Source organism: Pituophis catenifer, unplaced genomic scaffold (assembly GCF_029215685.1).
Source record: "Pituophis catenifer annectens isolate HBS135680 unplaced genomic scaffold, rPitCat1.0.hap2 SCAF_2, whole genome shotgun sequence".
Taxonomy (NCBI): Eukaryota; Metazoa; Chordata; class Lepidosauria; order Squamata; family Colubridae; genus Pituophis; species Pituophis catenifer.
In genome coordinates this window covers 210,758,284-210,775,063 of record NW_027256882.1, presented here as the reverse complement: position 1 = coordinate 210,775,063, position 16,780 = coordinate 210,758,284, and the positions used below count along the sequence as shown (strand labels likewise).

The 16,780-nt window shown below is 40.3% G+C and overlaps 1 protein-coding gene across 1 annotated transcript in view; it reads right to left on the bottom strand.

Moving 5' to 3' along the window:
- RIGI (RNA sensor RIG-I) overlaps positions 1-16,780 on the bottom strand; it is a 36,825-nt gene that overhangs the window by 4,540 nt on the left and 15,505 nt on the right. Inside the window, exons 9-15 of the mRNA XM_070935507.1 lie at positions 14,152-14,314; positions 12,245-12,346; positions 9,746-9,903; positions 6,914-7,049; positions 5,184-5,332; positions 4,643-4,733; positions 2,395-2,565 (exon numbers count right to left, since the gene is read on the bottom strand). Of these exons, the coding sequence (XP_070791608.1) occupies positions 2,395-2,565; positions 4,643-4,733; positions 5,184-5,332; positions 6,914-7,049; positions 9,746-9,903; positions 12,245-12,346; positions 14,152-14,314 (970 nt within the window). The remainder of the gene's footprint in view (positions 1-2,394; positions 2,566-4,642; positions 4,734-5,183; positions 5,333-6,913; positions 7,050-9,745; positions 9,904-12,244; positions 12,347-14,151; positions 14,315-16,780) is intronic.

Below are 16,780 nucleotides of genomic sequence, written 5' to 3'. Positions count from 1 at the left end.
TTTTGTGTGCTAAATTACTCTCTTAGAAACAGAGGTGGGTTTCAGCAGGTTCTGACCAGTTCTGGAGAACCAGTAGTGGAAATTTTGAGTAATTCGGAGAACCGGTAAATACCACCTCTGACTGACCCCGCCCCCATCTATTCTCTGCCTCCCGAGTCTCAGCTGATTGGGAGGAAATGGGGATTTTGCAGTAATCTTCCCCTGCCACGCCTACCAAGCCACACCCACCAAGCCATGCCATGCCAACCAAGCCACGCCCACAGAACCAGCAGTAGAAAAAAATGAATCCCACCACTGTTTATAATCCCTTCCTCTCCGTGGTAAAGCGATGGATAATTGTTGCCAAGGCCGCCTTCTTCGAGTGAAGCCATAACTGGCATTACAAGGGACTCCTCTAGTCATGGCCTCCTATCTATTTACCAATGACTACAGTATCTAGAAGGATTCTCGGGTTACAGATTTGCTCTACCAGAGGAGTGCTATGCTATCCAGAGTTGCAACCAAAGCAGGTAAGGGCCAAATTCGTTTTAGACCTCTATCTTAAATGTAATTCAATTTAATTCTTCCCATTGAACCCATTGACCTTTATAGCAAGTTTAGCCCAGCCCAGGATGGAGATGTACACCCAAATCTTATTCACTTCATGAAGCTATTGAAAAGTGGGAGATGGGATAGAGAGAAGGCAAAACCTACAGCACATCCACTCAAGGGCCTGGTGGCTCAGCAGACTAAAAAAGCATTGTGATTAACACCAGCTGTCTGCAATTACTGTAAATTCGAATCTCACCAGGCTCAAGGTTGAGTCAGCCTTCCATCCTTTCTAAGGTAGGTAAATTGAGGACCCAGTTTGTGGGGGCAATAAGCTGACTTTGTATAAATATACAAAAGTATGAAGGCTATTGCTTAACGCATTGTAAGCCGCCCTGAGTCTCCGGAGAAGGGCAACATATAAATCAAATTTAAAAAAAAGAAAAAACAGAGCTATTTAAAACAGCCACCCCCCAACTCTTGTAGTAAATACAGAAAGATGCTGTGGTTGATGGCACTGAAAATTGCTGAAAGGATTTAAAAGAAACAAAAGGTGCACACTTAACTCACTCACTGCAAATCCTTAGAAAGGTTATCAGTCAAATCTGTTAACATTTCCAGGCCTAGGCCTGAACACTGACTGAATATTATCCAGGTAATTTTTTAATGTTGGGCCCCAGACAAGGAATACAGGTAGTGCTTGGTTAGCAATTACACATTCAGTGACTTTCAAAGTTACAACAAGGCTGGGAGATTTACAATGTGTCCTCAAAGTTGCAACCACTGCAGCATCTCAATGACCATGTAATTGTGACTTGGGCACTTGGCAACCAGCATGCCTATCAGTATCCTCCAGTCATATAATCACCATTTGCAACTTTTGCTGCCAACTTTCAACAAGCAAAGTCAATGGGGGAGTTGGCAAGAAATCACTAATCACAGTGTTATTATTATTAACAATGTATGGTGTTGTTACATTGGCCAGGAGACCACAATGCTATTGCAGAGTAATAGTTTGGCTGTCATCTACCAGCTCTATTGTAGAAAACACTTGCAGGCTTCCTAATGTGTGCCACGCCGAGCTGGCTTCGCACCACAAATCATAATCAGATGACATCACTCTTAATGACAGAAACCAGTATTGCCCAAATTGCTGCTGAATGTTAGCACAGTCATGATTTTTTGCTTTATGACATTGCTTAATGATGAAGAGGCTGCTCCCACTTATGGTCATTAACTGAGGACTACCTGAAATTGGATTGGAGAAGTGCAACAATGTTTCCAAGCATTACATAATGCCTCCAATATCAAAAGCACTTTTTGCTAATTATGACTATTATGTGTTTGCATAATAAGCCTAAATAAGGTATTGTTTGCTGAATCACTATGTATCTGATAGTATCTCATCCTAGGGTGGATACGCATGACCTTCAGTTTATATACAGGTAATCCTCGATTTACAACAGTTCATTTAGTGACTGTTCATAGTTACAACGGCACAGAATAAAGTGACTGTTTTTCACAGTTACAACTTTTGCAGCATCCCCATGGTCATGTGATCAAAATCCAGAAGGTGGGCAATCTGGTTCAAATTTATGATGGTTGCAATGTCCCGGGGTCATGTCATCACTTCTTGCAATCTTCTGACCAACAAAGCCAACAGGGAAGCCAGATTCACTTAACAACCAAGTTACTAACTTAACACCTTCAATGATTCACTTAGCAACTGTGGCAAGAAAGGTCGTAAAATGGGGCAAAACTCACTTAACAAATGTCTCCCTTAGCAACAGAGATTTTGGGCTCAGTTGTGGTTGAGGACTACCTGTAATTAAAACGTCTACATTCAGAATAATTTCGCCAACCTACCTCTGACTTGTATCATTTTGATGACGTTGCCTACATATTCATATAGCAGGACCAAGTTGCACTGAGCAATATCAATCCCTTCGTCAGCAACTGAAGTTGCTATTAGCAGCTTGCTGTCCCCATGGGTTTTGAAGGCATCCAAAGTCCCTTTCTGATTTGGGAGGGTCATGCCTAAGAGAGAGATGATGAAGGAGAAACCAGAGGATCAACCATACAAATATTGCCCTTATCATAGGTCTGCGGAGGGTGATCAAGAAATAGTACAGAGTAATAAAAGAATCCAGCCTTGGTAAGAATCTCTGCTTCACAAAATACAACACCATGGACAGGTTTCAAGTTCTTAATGAAGTTGCAGGGCGATGCTTGAAAGTGTGGTGTAGGAGAAGGAATGGCAAAACGTGAGGGCAGAGTGAAAAGGGGGATCGGCCGAGAATCCCTATGTAGCCACAAGAGAACAAAGTCCAACCCCCTTTGAGTACTGTTGATACTTATCTAACTCTAAGCAAGTGCCCACCAATAAATCAGTTTAATTGAACCTTCATGTCTGGACCTGGTCTTTCACGCCAGACAGTGGGAACCATGTTTATTGGAAACCGCCAGGAAAGGTCAGGCTGTGTGACATGAATAAACCCTGACTTCTCAATACTTCCAGGAAAAAAAACAAACAGGTTAGTTCTAACCAATCTTTAGACTGCAATTTATTCATTTGGTTCTAAAAGAAACCGAGCACAATATTCTGAAGGGCAGAAGTCACTATTGCACAATACAGATGGTCCTTGATTTACAACAGATCATTTAGTGACTGTTCAAAGTTACAGCAGCACTGTAAAAAGCCACCTATGGCCCTTTTTCACACTTTACAGACCCCTCGCATCCTGGACATAAACTGTTTCAACTCCTACCCTCAAAACGACGTTATAGAGCACTGCAACTAAACACAAGGACAGTTTTTTCTTGAACGCCATCACTCTGCTAAACAAATAATTCCCTCAACACTGTCAAACTATTTACTAAGTCTGCACTACTATTAATCTTCTCATCATTCCCATCACCCATCTCCTCCCACTTATGACTGTATGACTGTAACCTTGTTGCTGGTATCCTTAAGATTTATATTGACTGTTTCCCTATAACTATCATTAAGTGTTGTACCTTCTGATTCTTGATGAATGCATCTTTTCTTTTATGTACTCCGAGAGCGTATGCACCAAGACAAATTCCTTGTCCAATCACACTTGGCCAATAAAAGAATTCTATTCTATTCTATTCTATTCTATTCTATTCTATTCTATTCTATTCTATTCTATTCTATTCTATTCTATTCTATTCTATTCTATTCTGACCATTCCAGGATCCACATGGTCCTATGATCAAAATCTGGATGCCTAACAATTGGCATATTTATGAGGGTTGCAGTATCTTGAAGTCATGTGATCACCTTTGGTGACCTTCTAACAAGCAAAGTCAATGGGGGAGCCAGATTCACTTAACAACCTATGATGTACTACTTTGTGCATAATGAACCCAATCTTAGATATGTTTCTTTATCCATAAAAGGGAGTAGCAACTAAGGATCCAATTAAGGTCGTCTTGGCCTTTATATATTTTGAGAGAGGCAATGGGGAAAAAATTGTTTTAATAGTTTCTCTGAAATTCAAATAATTGCTAAAAGCTGAAAATGTATATAAAGAATGCATTAAATTAATAGATCTCAAAAACTTTGGTTTCTTATGAACTAACTCACGTGATATACTTATATAGAAGATCTTGGATAATTTCTGTTTAGGAAACTTTTATTTCATATTGAAATATAGTTTCACATTTTAGTTATCGTGAGTTTCACTACCGGTAACCCTCAATTTACCATTTGTTTTGTGACCATCTGAAGTTACAACAATATTGAAGACAGTGACTTATGACTGGTCCTTGCACTTACAACTATCACATGATCCCCATGATCACGTGATCAAAATTCAGATGCTTGACAACCAGCATGCATTTATGATGGTTACAGTGTCCAGGATCATGTGATCACTATTTGGGACTGTCCTAGAAGCTAAAGCACTGGAGAAGTTGGTTTCATTTAATGACTGCCATGATTCGCTTACCAGGCATGGCAAAAAGAGTTGTCAAATCAGACATGACTCACTTAACAATCACCTTGATTAGTAATAGAAATTCTGGTTCCACTTGTGGCCATACGTTGAGTACCATCCCCAACCTATACAGTCCATCCAAGTTGCCTCACCTGTACAGTGGTTTCTTTTCCCACGTCCTATCAGTGCCTGTGGCTTCAGATGTGTAAGTTCAGGTGTTTCTTCTATCCAATTCTTCAATGCCTGTAAAATTAATTTGTGACAATAGGGATCCAAGTTTCAATTGGCACATTTGGCTGGCATGATTGTGCGTAGCCCTTTGTACATAATCACAGAACCTTTGGAAATATCTTTACACTTACATTTTAATAATAATAATAAGCACATTCCACTCCCAGTTTCTGTTCTGAGGACTTACCTGTAATTTCTTTTTCATCACCAACACCGTAACAGCAAAAACAAGGAGGGGGAATGCCAAAATTGACCCTACCCATTCTTATGATGCTACCAGGTGAGCAGAAGGCCTTCAGCAGCTCACCAGCTAGTTAGAAGAGTGCATTGTGCTCCCATTCCAGGGGAAATTCTCCACCCATCTCAAAACACAGGTAAACTGATCTTAAATGCTAAGCCACACATAGCAGAAAACAGGGTCGGGGGAAATCCCACTTGCTCCATATTGGAAGAGTTTCTTACTGCCAGCAGTGCTCTTGTCTTCACAAAGAGAATAGTGCGCGTCTCAGGGTTGACATGATATGCCTCTCCCAAAATCTCTGTAATATCTTCCAATTTTGAGTTTTCATTCGATTCATCCTCGGAAGCAGCAGTGAGTTCTAGCAAATTAACTAGGAGGAAAAAATGCAATTATCTAAGGATGGATAAGGAAAGGAACACCTTCCCTACAAAACTATAACCTAACACCATATAGATAAATAATTACATTTTATTGTACTTGTTTGTATAGGTAGTTAGCTGCATTTCTAAAGGATTCAAAAATCATCCACAATAATTTTGCATTTCACCTTTCACCCAGGGCAGTATGGATCAGGGTTTTTTTTTTTTTTAATTCTTGGAACTGGTTTATGATAAAGTTTTATCAGTTCCCTCTCTCTCCCACCCACCCTCCCTCTCCCTCCCTCCCTCTCTTTCTTCCTGAGCACTGGTCTGTTCTATGTTTTGACCTAATTCTCAGTGAGACAAGTATGATCACTTAATACCCACTTAATAATTAAAAAATTGTAAGTTATTACTGCAAAGCTACAGTAGCCTTTTCCATGCCATTCTAGTTTTCTATAATACAGGGAACTACCATATTTTTGGAGTATAAAACGCTCCAGACTATAAGACACACCTACCTTTTTTGGTGAGGAAAACAAGAAAAAGAAATCTGCCTCTGCCTCCCAGCAATTTTGCCTCCTTGCAGCAAACAGCAAATAGCCTGCTTTATTTTCATTTTTGTTTTCAGCATAGCTTGATTAGCACAAGAAAAAAAAATCTGCTTCCAGCAATTTACCTCCTTGCAGCAAGCAGCAGAGGTCCATCGGAGGCCAACAATCAACTTGTGCTAATTAGGCTGTGCTGAAGCTGAAACGAGCTGTTTCTTCTTGCTGCTTGCTGCAAGGAGATAAACTGCTGGAAAACAGAGCCCAAAGGGTGGGGGCCAGTAGGTGGGCGGGGCTACATTCGGTGTATAAGACACACCTAAATTTTCACCCCCTTTTAGGGGGGAAAAAGGTGCATCTTATACTCCGAAAAATATGGTAACTGGTAATATATCAACAATCAACCATAGGAACCTGCACTTGAAAATGATAAAATTAGGCAGCCAACACAATTTCCTTTTTTTTTTTCAAAACCAGCCCCTTATTTTCAACATGTACAATTGCATTTCATTGGGATCTGCCAATACCTTAAACCCTTCTTGCATATACCTTCCACAGAAATAAAAATAAACTTAAGTTCACTTTACAGATCCATCAAGTATGCTACTACAAGATTTAGATCTCTGATTTGCTCTTTTGTTTACTTAAGAGTCCCTCTGTTAGGGAAATGGGCAGTTAAAAAGGAGAGAGAGAGACAGATATATAGATAGAAAGGGAGAGGATAAAAAGGGAGAGGATAGATGATAGATAGATGAGAGAGAGAGAGAGAGAGAGAGAGAGAGAGAGAGAGAGAGAGAGAAAGAGAAAGAGAAAGAGAAAGAGAAAGAGAAAGAGAAAGAGAAAGAGAAAGAGAAAGAGAAAGAGAAAGAGAAAGAGTTGATAAATATTGTTTGAGGATTGAAGTATTACTGGAAGACAGGACAGTTATATTCTTTATTGCTTCTAATACATTTTGAAAGTCAAGCTTCTCTGTTGGAATAGACAGAAGTTTGACCTATCAAAGCAATATGAATGTAGGGCCTTTTTAAAATACATATAAAGCACCTTCAAAATTTGAAGCCAGCTGATGTTCAATATCATCAAAGTTGCTATTGTTGATATCCTCAAAATAATCCTTCAGATAAACCAAAGCATCTTTGGTTCGGGCATCTTCATTGATGATTAAGGCATCATTGTATTTCTGTGATTAAAAAATATTATTTACATTATTTTTATACCATGAAAAGGTCATTCTGAAAGCATGGCAGCAAACAACACTCAGGAGGGGAAAGGGAAGGGAAGCCCTTACAATCACATGAGGTCTTCATTTAATGACGGCCATAGGGACTACTGGAAATAGCTAAGCCACACAGTCCTGTGACATCACTCTTTATGACCTGGTCCCAATTGCTATTGTAACCCGAGGACTACTTGTAGTGATGTGACCTATTTCAAAGTTGAATCATTTCGAATTCAATGACTTGCTTGAATCACCTTTCACATCTGAGACACATTCTGAAAGTTCAAAGCAGCCTCATTCAAACCTACAGCAACTGATTTGAACTCCAAATGCAGCATTTCAAAGGAGAGACCCTTCCAATTCACTAGACTGGAATTGCCCTTTTTCAGCAAAGTTTTTTTTTTTAAACATTTTGAGGTAAAACTTTTCCTCAAAGTTTTAAACATTTTGAGGAAAGACTATAGGTAGTCTTTCACTTATGACAGTTCACTTAGTGACCATTTGAAGTTAAAATGGCACTGAAAAAAGGGACTTGGGACCATTTTTCACACTTATGACCCTTGCAGCATCTCCATGGTCACATGACTTACATTTGGATGCTTGACAACTGACCCACATTTATGTTGGTTGCAGTGTCATGGGGGTCAGGCGATCCCCTCTTGCGACCTTCTGAACAAGCAAAGTCCATGGGGAAGCCAGATTCATTTAACAACCGCGTTACTGATTTAACAACTGCAGTCATTCACTTAACAAATGTGGCAAGAAAAGTCATAAAATGGGGCAAAAATTCACTAAACAAATTTCTCACTTAGCAACATAAATTTTGGGCTCAATTGTGGTCGTAAACTGAGGACTACCCGTACCTGATAGTAAGCAAAACAACCCAGAATGCAACACAATCATTTTGAGCAGGATGAGTTACATGTACTGGTGCTTGGTGCAGTCATCTGACACTTGTAACAAACCAAGGTACTATTAAACTTAAATTTACCGACAAAGAAATAAAGGGAGACAAGTGTAGCTATTTCAAGCTGTTTAGCTCTAATCAGCTAGCCATATACCCTTCTGGGATTCGAACCTGGGCCACCTGAATATTAGGCAGATGTATTAACCTCTAGGCCATGGGCTCTCCTCACTTTGTCAACTGTACCACAGGAGAGATTAAGTGTTTTTATTATTTATTTTATTATTTATTTATTTTATTAGTTCGATTTACATGCCGCCCTTCTCCGGAGACTCAGGGCAGCTTACAATGCATTAAGCAATAGCCTTCATACTTTTGTATATACCAGTTTAATAGGGCTTTTTGGGCCCCCCTGAGCGGTGTTCTATTTTATACAAAGTCAGCTTATTGCCCCCACAAACCGGGTCCTCATTTTACCTACCTTGAAAGGATGGAAGGCTGAATCAACCTTGAGCCTTGTGAGAACTGAACTCGCAGTAATTGCAGGCAGCTGGCAGCTAAGTGCTACTTTAACAGCAGTTCAGTCTGCTGCGCCACCAAGGCTCCTTGGTGGCGCAGGTTGTACTTTCCACTGAGTACAGCCTGGTATAGCCGACAAAATGAAGAGATCCTGTAGCCTAGAGGTTAATACATTTGCCTAATATGCAGGTGGCTCGGGTTCGAATTCCAGAAGGGTATGGCTAGCTGATGAGAATTATACTCATAAATTTAAATTTAACACAAAATACCATATTTTTCAGAGTATAAGACGTACTTTTCCCCCCCTAAAAGAGGGTGAAAATTTGGATGCTGTCTTATACATAGAATGTAGCCCCGCCCACCTGCCAGCCCCCACCCTTTGGCCTCTGCCTCCCAGCAATTTGCCTCCTTGCAGCAAACAGCAAGTTTCAATTTCAACACAGCCTGATTAGCACAAGCAGCTGATGTCGGTTGAATTGGCCTGCGACCATCAGCTGTTTCAGACTGCAGGGATTGCCATTGCCTATTGCCACCTCCGTGCACCCCATTTTTGGCCTCTGCGTGCCTATTCCAATCCCCGCCGCCCAGAATGGGCGGAAAATGGGGTGTGTGGAGGTGGCAATAGGCTATGGCAATCCCAGCAGCCTGAAACAGCTGATCGTTGGGAGGCCGATCCAACTGACAATCAGCTGCTTGTGCTAATTAGTTTGTACTGAACTGAAACAGGCTGTTTGCTGTTTGCTGCAAGGAGGCAAATTGCTGGGAGGCAGAGGCAGATTTTTTTTTCTTGTTTTCCTCCCCAAAAAAAGGTAGGTGCGTCTTATAGTCTGGAGCATCTTATACTCCGAAAAATACAGTAGCTTGTCATGGAAACCTGCGAAAGCTCCTGGATTGGGACTGAAAGCCGAAAGCCGAAGCAGTGCTCTGTTCCATATTTGGGTAGACCAGATTGCACCAATAGACTGGTCTCACCGGAAAAACACTTAAACCAAGTTACTCTTAATACACTGTTGACTAAAGTAATGCCAAACATTAGGAAACAAGACAGGAGAAACACAGCTCAAGGGCAATAGAGCAGGGGTGTCAAACTCACGGCGTCATGTTGTCGTCACATATCACTTTTTCCCCTTTCACTAAATCAGCATGTGACGCATGCAGCCCATAAGTTTGACACCCCTGCAATAAAGCAACAAGGCAAGAGAAATGGTTGCTTCCCAAGATGGAAGTTACCCACCCGGAGGTGCTCCGTGCAAATAAAAAGAGCTCTGCAGACTCGGCTCTCGTCTTCCTTATTTGGTAACTGTAACACCACACCTTTTTTCTGCACGTCGACGATCCACTGCTCATATTTTTGGGTCCCATAACATTGGTTCTTCATCACAGACAAGTCATCTAATGGAGAAGGAAAGATTTTTTTAAAAAAAAACGTACTGAAGGCCTACAATGAAAAGCAGAGATAACTCTTTATTCACGTTCTGATTCAAGGCATGTTGTAACCTACAGTACTATATATTGTATTGTTCTATGCCAGGCTAGAACATATGGTCTTTATCACTGCATGCTGGCCTTTGACAAGGTGGTGAAGACACGGATGTTAATGGCACTCTGGTGTGGTTGTCTATGATTTATGAGATTTTTTTTTTATGGGGGGGGCTTGATTTTGTCTTTTTTTCTTTAAACTGATAATGGTTTTTATTCTCCTTTTCCACCCATGCATATTTGTTACAGAAATAATTAAATGCTGTATACATTAGATTGCACATAAGAGTATTGTGTGGTACCATCATGTCATTTTGAGCTTTGTGTAATTTAATATTCCCTCCCATTATTAGTCACTTATTTCTACTCCATTGTGTTAGATTCCATCTTAAGGTGTCTGAGAAAATCTTAAGTCTCCTGCTCACTGGAGAACAGCATCTGCTAGAGATTCAGATGGTCCCCACCAAAGGCCTGGTTGTTTTCTTGGGCTTTTGGATCAGGTTAGGCAAGAACTGCTGTAATCTATGTGGATTTTTGGTGAATGGTATTGTTCACCCTTGGGAACAGGAGTTGTACTTGTGTATTTTTAATGCTTGTATGCCTCCCGTTGTGCCCACGTGACACCCCTCCTGCGCAAGCTGCACTGGCTCCCAGTGGTCTTCCGGGTGCAATTCAAGGTGCTGGTCACCACCTTTAAAGCGCTCCATGGCATAGGACCCGAGTACCTTCGAGACCGACTTCTGCCACCAATAGCCTCCCACCGGCCAGTTCGCTCCCACAGAGAGGGTCTCCTCAGGGTGCCATCGGCCAAGTTATGTCGGCTGGCGACACCCAGGGGGAGGGCCTTCTCTGTGGGAGCCCCAGCCCTGTGGAATGAACTGCCCCCGGAAATACGTAAGATCTCTGACCTCCGGGTATTTCGTTATGCACTCAAGACCCTGTTGTTCCGCCAGGCCGGGCTATCAACATAACAATTTTAAATTGGGTTTTAAATTCCTGGGGTTTTAAATTTAGCCGAATTCATTTAATAATTTTAAACTACTTTAACTGATGTTGTCTTGTGTTTTTAATAGGCTGTACACCGCCCTGAGTCCTTCGGGAGAAGGGCGGTATAGAAATAAAATTATTCTATTCTATTCTATTCCCAGAATTACCTGTGTCAGAGGCAGTGGTGGGATTCAGCCAGTTCGAACCGCTTCAGGAGAACAGGTTGTTAACTTTCTGAGCAGTTTGGTGAACTGGTTGTTGGAAGAAACCATTAGGGCAGAGAATCGGTTGTTAAATTATTTGAATCCCACCACTGGTCAGAGGGGTGAGCCACATAAATAAGTAAAATAAATACTGCACTGTCCACACTGTATGATAGTCTAAATTGGATGGAAACATAAACATGATAGATTAAAAGATAGATAATAGAGAAATAATAGATGATGGATGGATAGATGGATAGTGATAGAGAGATAAGAGACAGATGTGTGAGAGAGAGAAAGAGGGAGAGAGGGAGAGAGAGAATATGTGTTTTGAGTTCTCTTTAGGATTATGGCGCAGTATGTGACATTATGTCTTGTGTTAGGTAAGTTTGTATTGCTTAGTACTGTGTTTTATGTACTATATTTAATATTCTGAGCAGTAATGTGAATTGTACAGCATAACAATAGCACTTAACACTTATATATCACTTCATTGTGCTTTACAGCCCTCTCTAAGTGGTTTACAGAATCAGCATATTGTCCCCAGAAATCTGAGTCTTCATTCTACCGATCTTAGAAGAATGGAAGGCTGAGTCAACCTTGAGCAGGTCAGAATCAAACTGCTGGCAGTTGGCAGAATTATCCTGCAATACTGCATTCTAACCACTGCACCACCACAATCCTCTTAATGTGAATTGTATAACACAGTATACTTCAATGTGCAGTTTATACTATTTTGAAGTGAAAATGCAGCTGTATTATGCACTGTGGAATATATTATGTATACAAAGTCTATTTTATTACAGAGCTACATCGTATAGTGAACTGAATTATAATTTTTGGGATGAATGGTGTGAATTGTATTATGTAATGATTAATGTATTTATGTAATGTATGTGTGTGTATCTATATGTACATGTATATACACATCTTATTTTAAAAATAATGCTCTTAGAAAGAGACAGCTTTTGGTCAGGTCGTAGGAAAAAGTGATGAGTTTACAAAACTATGTTACTTCAATGGAGCATATAACTGACATCACCAAGCAATCTCAATTGTCTTACCAATAGGATAAAATTGTCTTGCTAGAGCCTCTGCTTTCGACATCATCTGAGATACAATATCTACAAAGCGATTTTGTGGTCGAGACCCAACGAGTCTAATAACTGCAGTAAAAAAAGAAAAAGAAAAAAGAAACTGCCATTCTTAGTGTGTTATTATTTAATTATTCTAAAATTATTGCAGGTCTTTTGTTCAAGAAAAGATTAAAGATTTCTTAGAATGTGGGGAACTAATTTATTATGTTACCTTTTTAAATACTTTTGTCCTTCGGAGATACATCTATAATCCCAATATACTAGCCACCAAGTATATTGCAGCGGTTGTTACCTGACACAACAACATGAGACTCAATATGTTTGTTTTTCAAAAGGCAGATGCTCTAGAGGTGTAGCTAGCCTAGTTCTGCTGAACAAACAAAACCGAATGAAACTTGGAAGCACTTTAGATTATAACTTATTCTTGCATACGTTTTCATAAGGTAGAGTCCACTTCATCAGATGCATGGAAGATAGGTAGTCCTAGACTTACAACAGTTCATTTAGTGACCGTTTGAAGCACGAAGGGCACACACATAGCTCCATTTGCACAAGCGGCGGGCACAAGCATTCGCCGCTCCTGCAAATGGAGCATGCATGTGCCTGCCCGCCATTTTTGCAGCCCAGTTCCAAGAGTTTCAAGGCCCACTAGTGGGCCATGGTCCAGGGGTTGGGGATCTCTGATATAGTACATCCACTATGACTCTTCAGAATGGGTTATCCAATTATGGGTTCATCTCACTGACAGATGGGTTCTATGGCTGTTCATCCCAATATCAAGTCTCAACAGAACTATGAAATGAAAGTGTCTGGAAAGCAATCCAATCTGAACTACAGGTAGATTGACACCAGATTTCATGGGCATTCCTCACACCTATTTGCAGCAGAGAGAAACGTGAGACAAATACGGTTGTGCGATGTTAAAGTATTTCCTTCATTACACAAAAAAAGTTTCGTAGCGTAAATTTCTGAGGAACAAGATTCGTGTATGTGACTGTTTGTGCTTTTCTTGGAGGCAACCATTTAGCCACGATGAGAACAAAATGCAGCCCCATACCTGCCTATTCCTATTCACATATATCTCCTCTTAATTTGGAGGGGTGGAGGCACTGGAGGGAGGCAGCATAAAAATTCCAGCATAATTGCATTGTAAGGGATTTCAAAGTTAAAAGTGGTCATGACAGGTCAAAGTTATGATGACCTTGAAAGGGTTCTTTATGACCAATAAACACTCCCAGCCCTTATAAATTTGTTTGCCTCTTCCACGGTCATATGATCTTGACTTGGGTGGCCTGGCAACCTGTTCACACTTATGACCAGTTGTTAAGCGCCTTGCAATCCTGGGATTGTCATTTGCAATCTTCTCCGCTGGCTTCCCCAGAAAGTCAGTGGGGAAGCTGGCAGGGAATATTACAAGCTGAGGGGACTCCCTCTCATCTCTGGGAGCTGCCTGCCTACTGGGGGATAATCTCAGCTCTGCCCCCACAAAGATGAGATTTGCAGCTTGCAATGAATTTCTCCTCCTTTCCATTTTCTGTTGGGCTCCAGAAAAGGAGCTAAAAGCATTAAGGTTTTAAAATCTTCAGGATTTTAGCTCTGTTTCTGCAACCTGAAGGGTTCCCCTCCATCAAATCTCCTTATCTGAGAATCCTTCTGCTTAATGACCTAGGATATCACTTATTAACTGCAACCAGCGGTGCTGCGATTACAGGCCTCACTGAAGCAGTCATGTGGTTGTCTCACTTAATGACCCTTTTGCTTAACAACTGAGTTTCCAGTCCCAAGTAAGGTCATTAAACTGAAGAACTACATGTACTTTTTTTAAAAAAATGACTACTTGTATTCCAAAAGAGAGAATTAGAATGCAGGCTCACTTTTTTCAGGTTTATGAACAATTTCTTCTAGGTCCTTTACGTTCTTTTTGACTGTTGAGATCACTTCAATATTGAGTGAAGCACAAATCTTGCAGATGTAGTCTATGGCCTCACCTACGTTTTTGGCATTGCCAATGCCAGGGGAAGCGGTCAATCCTACAATCTGAATAATTAAAATACATTCACATTCACTTTAAAGCAGTAGTACCACCCATCAATTAAGACAGTAAAACATGAAAAGAAAGAACAACAAGAAAAAAAAAGGCAATGTTATTTCATTATTTTCTATTTTCACTGGCCACTTATAGCTTTTCCTGGTAGAGATCAACTGAAATCAGAAATGACCTCTTAATTTTATTCAAAGAAATACCAGTACTAGTATTAAATACAGTAATTACAATTTAAATTAATATCTTAGATTCTTTACATAAAAATACTCCATCATGGCATTTAGAAATTAAGTTTTAGAAGATGTATATTTTTGTTACTTTCTATCTTGTTTCTCATTAAAAACAATTCCAAATCAACCTTGCCTCGAAACATTTTGGGTGCTCCATTACTGGAGGCTTTCAAAGAGACTAGACAGCCATTTGTCTGAAATGGTGTAGGGCAGGGGTGTCAAACTCACGTTGTCACATAACGTATTGGGACTTTTTTTCCCCCTTCACTAAACCTGGTGTGGGCGTGGACAGCGCACAACCCACCCGGCCAATGGGCCGGAAGTTTGACAGCCCTTGTGTAGGGTCTCATGATCAAGCAGGGGGTTGGACCCTTCCAACTCTATTATTCTATGTTCTAAATCTTACTGTCAGTCATTTGAAATAGGCCAGGTCAATAAAGACGAATGGTTGGAGTTTCAAGAATGCTTTTTATTGTTGTTGAGGTATTATAACAGAATCTTGAAAGCCTGCCAGACTTTTCTCTAAAAATCAAGATGATTTTGAGTTTCTTTCTCACACTTTCTCCTTTCCCAGTAATATTCTTTTCTGAAATTCTTCCTCCCCTTGCCATTCCCAGCATCCAATCTACAGAACATACCATTGCATTTATTTTCATTTATTTAAAAGGGGAATACATTTCTAGGATAAGAAATGAGCCTTGATAGTACAGTGGTTTAGTGCACCCTGTCATTAACACAGCTGCCTGCAATTTCTGCTGGTTCGAATCTCTCCAAGGCTCAAGGTTGACTCAGCCTTCCATCCTTTCTAAGGTAGGTGAAATGAGGACCCAGTTTGTGGGGGCAATAAGCTGACTTTGTATAAAATATACAAAAGAATGAAGGCTATTGCTTAACGCATTGTAAGCCGCCCTGAGTCTCCGGAGAAGGGCGGCATATAAATCAAATTAAAAAAATAAATAAATAAATAAATAAATAGCAAAACACTGTTAGATGCTACTCGTGGATCGAATCATCAGTTTCTAATCCCAGAAATTATCAGATTTTTATCCATGTAGCCATCCAGAGTCAGGTACAATTCAAAGGTGTGTAACAACAATATTTCTAATTGTTAGAAAAATTTCTTCCAGTTAATGTCGTGGCGCTATCGGACACAAAGAGCGGGACTCTGTGAACTTGCACCGAATCCCTTCGCTGGAGGGCCCCATAAGGTGCTAAAGTCATCCTGTAGGGGTGAGAAAGAGTCGAGGGGTGCCCTGCAGGTTGCAGAGAGTGGCGGCTCCCCTGCTTGACCCAGGGCTAATTCCCTCTCATCCGACGAAGAGGAGAGACAGCTATTATGGCTGCCATGAAGCTGGGGCAGCCGAAGAAACAAAGAATGTGCTGGAGCAGTGTGGGTGAACAGGCGAACAATTACAGCGAGACAAATCACAGACCTGAAAGAAAAGATTTTAAGAAGAGACCGCAAAACCTTTAAAAACTTACAAAGATTGGATCTCTAATTTTTATTGGCAATAAGGCATTTTAAAATTCTGGAATTACTTGTCAGAATTTTGATTATTTGTTTGAATAAACACAAACGGAACCTGTTAGAATTTGTGCAATGTTGAAGTTAAGCTGAAGGCGCCATGTACTGGTGAATGGAATAGACATTATACTCCTATAACCCTGGGGAAAATACTGATAAGACAGAGGCGAAAGTGGAAATAACACCTGGAGGACTGCTGTGCTATCTACTGCTCTATACTTATCTACTCCATGACTACTGGAGCTCTAATGGTGAGAACACGGAAGACATCTAATCCAGATCCTCTGGAGGCTTGGCAGCAAAAAGATAGTAAGAGATGGAAGAAATACTTAGGTTAAACAGGATAGATGTAGAGATGAAGACCCAAGGGAGGAATTTGGGAGGCAAGTCAAAAAATGAATAAGAATTGAAATATTAAAACAGGCAAGAGATGATGGATAGAGGAAATATTTTGTAACACAAGATTGACTTTACTAGGAGCTAGAACAGAGGCAGAAACAAGAAATAGAGGGAATATTATTATACATATTTTTATATAATATACTAAAAGTAATAGCTAGATGTAAAGATTAGATGTTTAAAGATGGTGGCATTATGTATGTTTTAATATTGTTATTGTCATTCGAATGGGGGACTAAAATGCTGAACAACTAAATAATGAAGGCCTATATTTTAACACAAATATGTATAACATTACAATTACA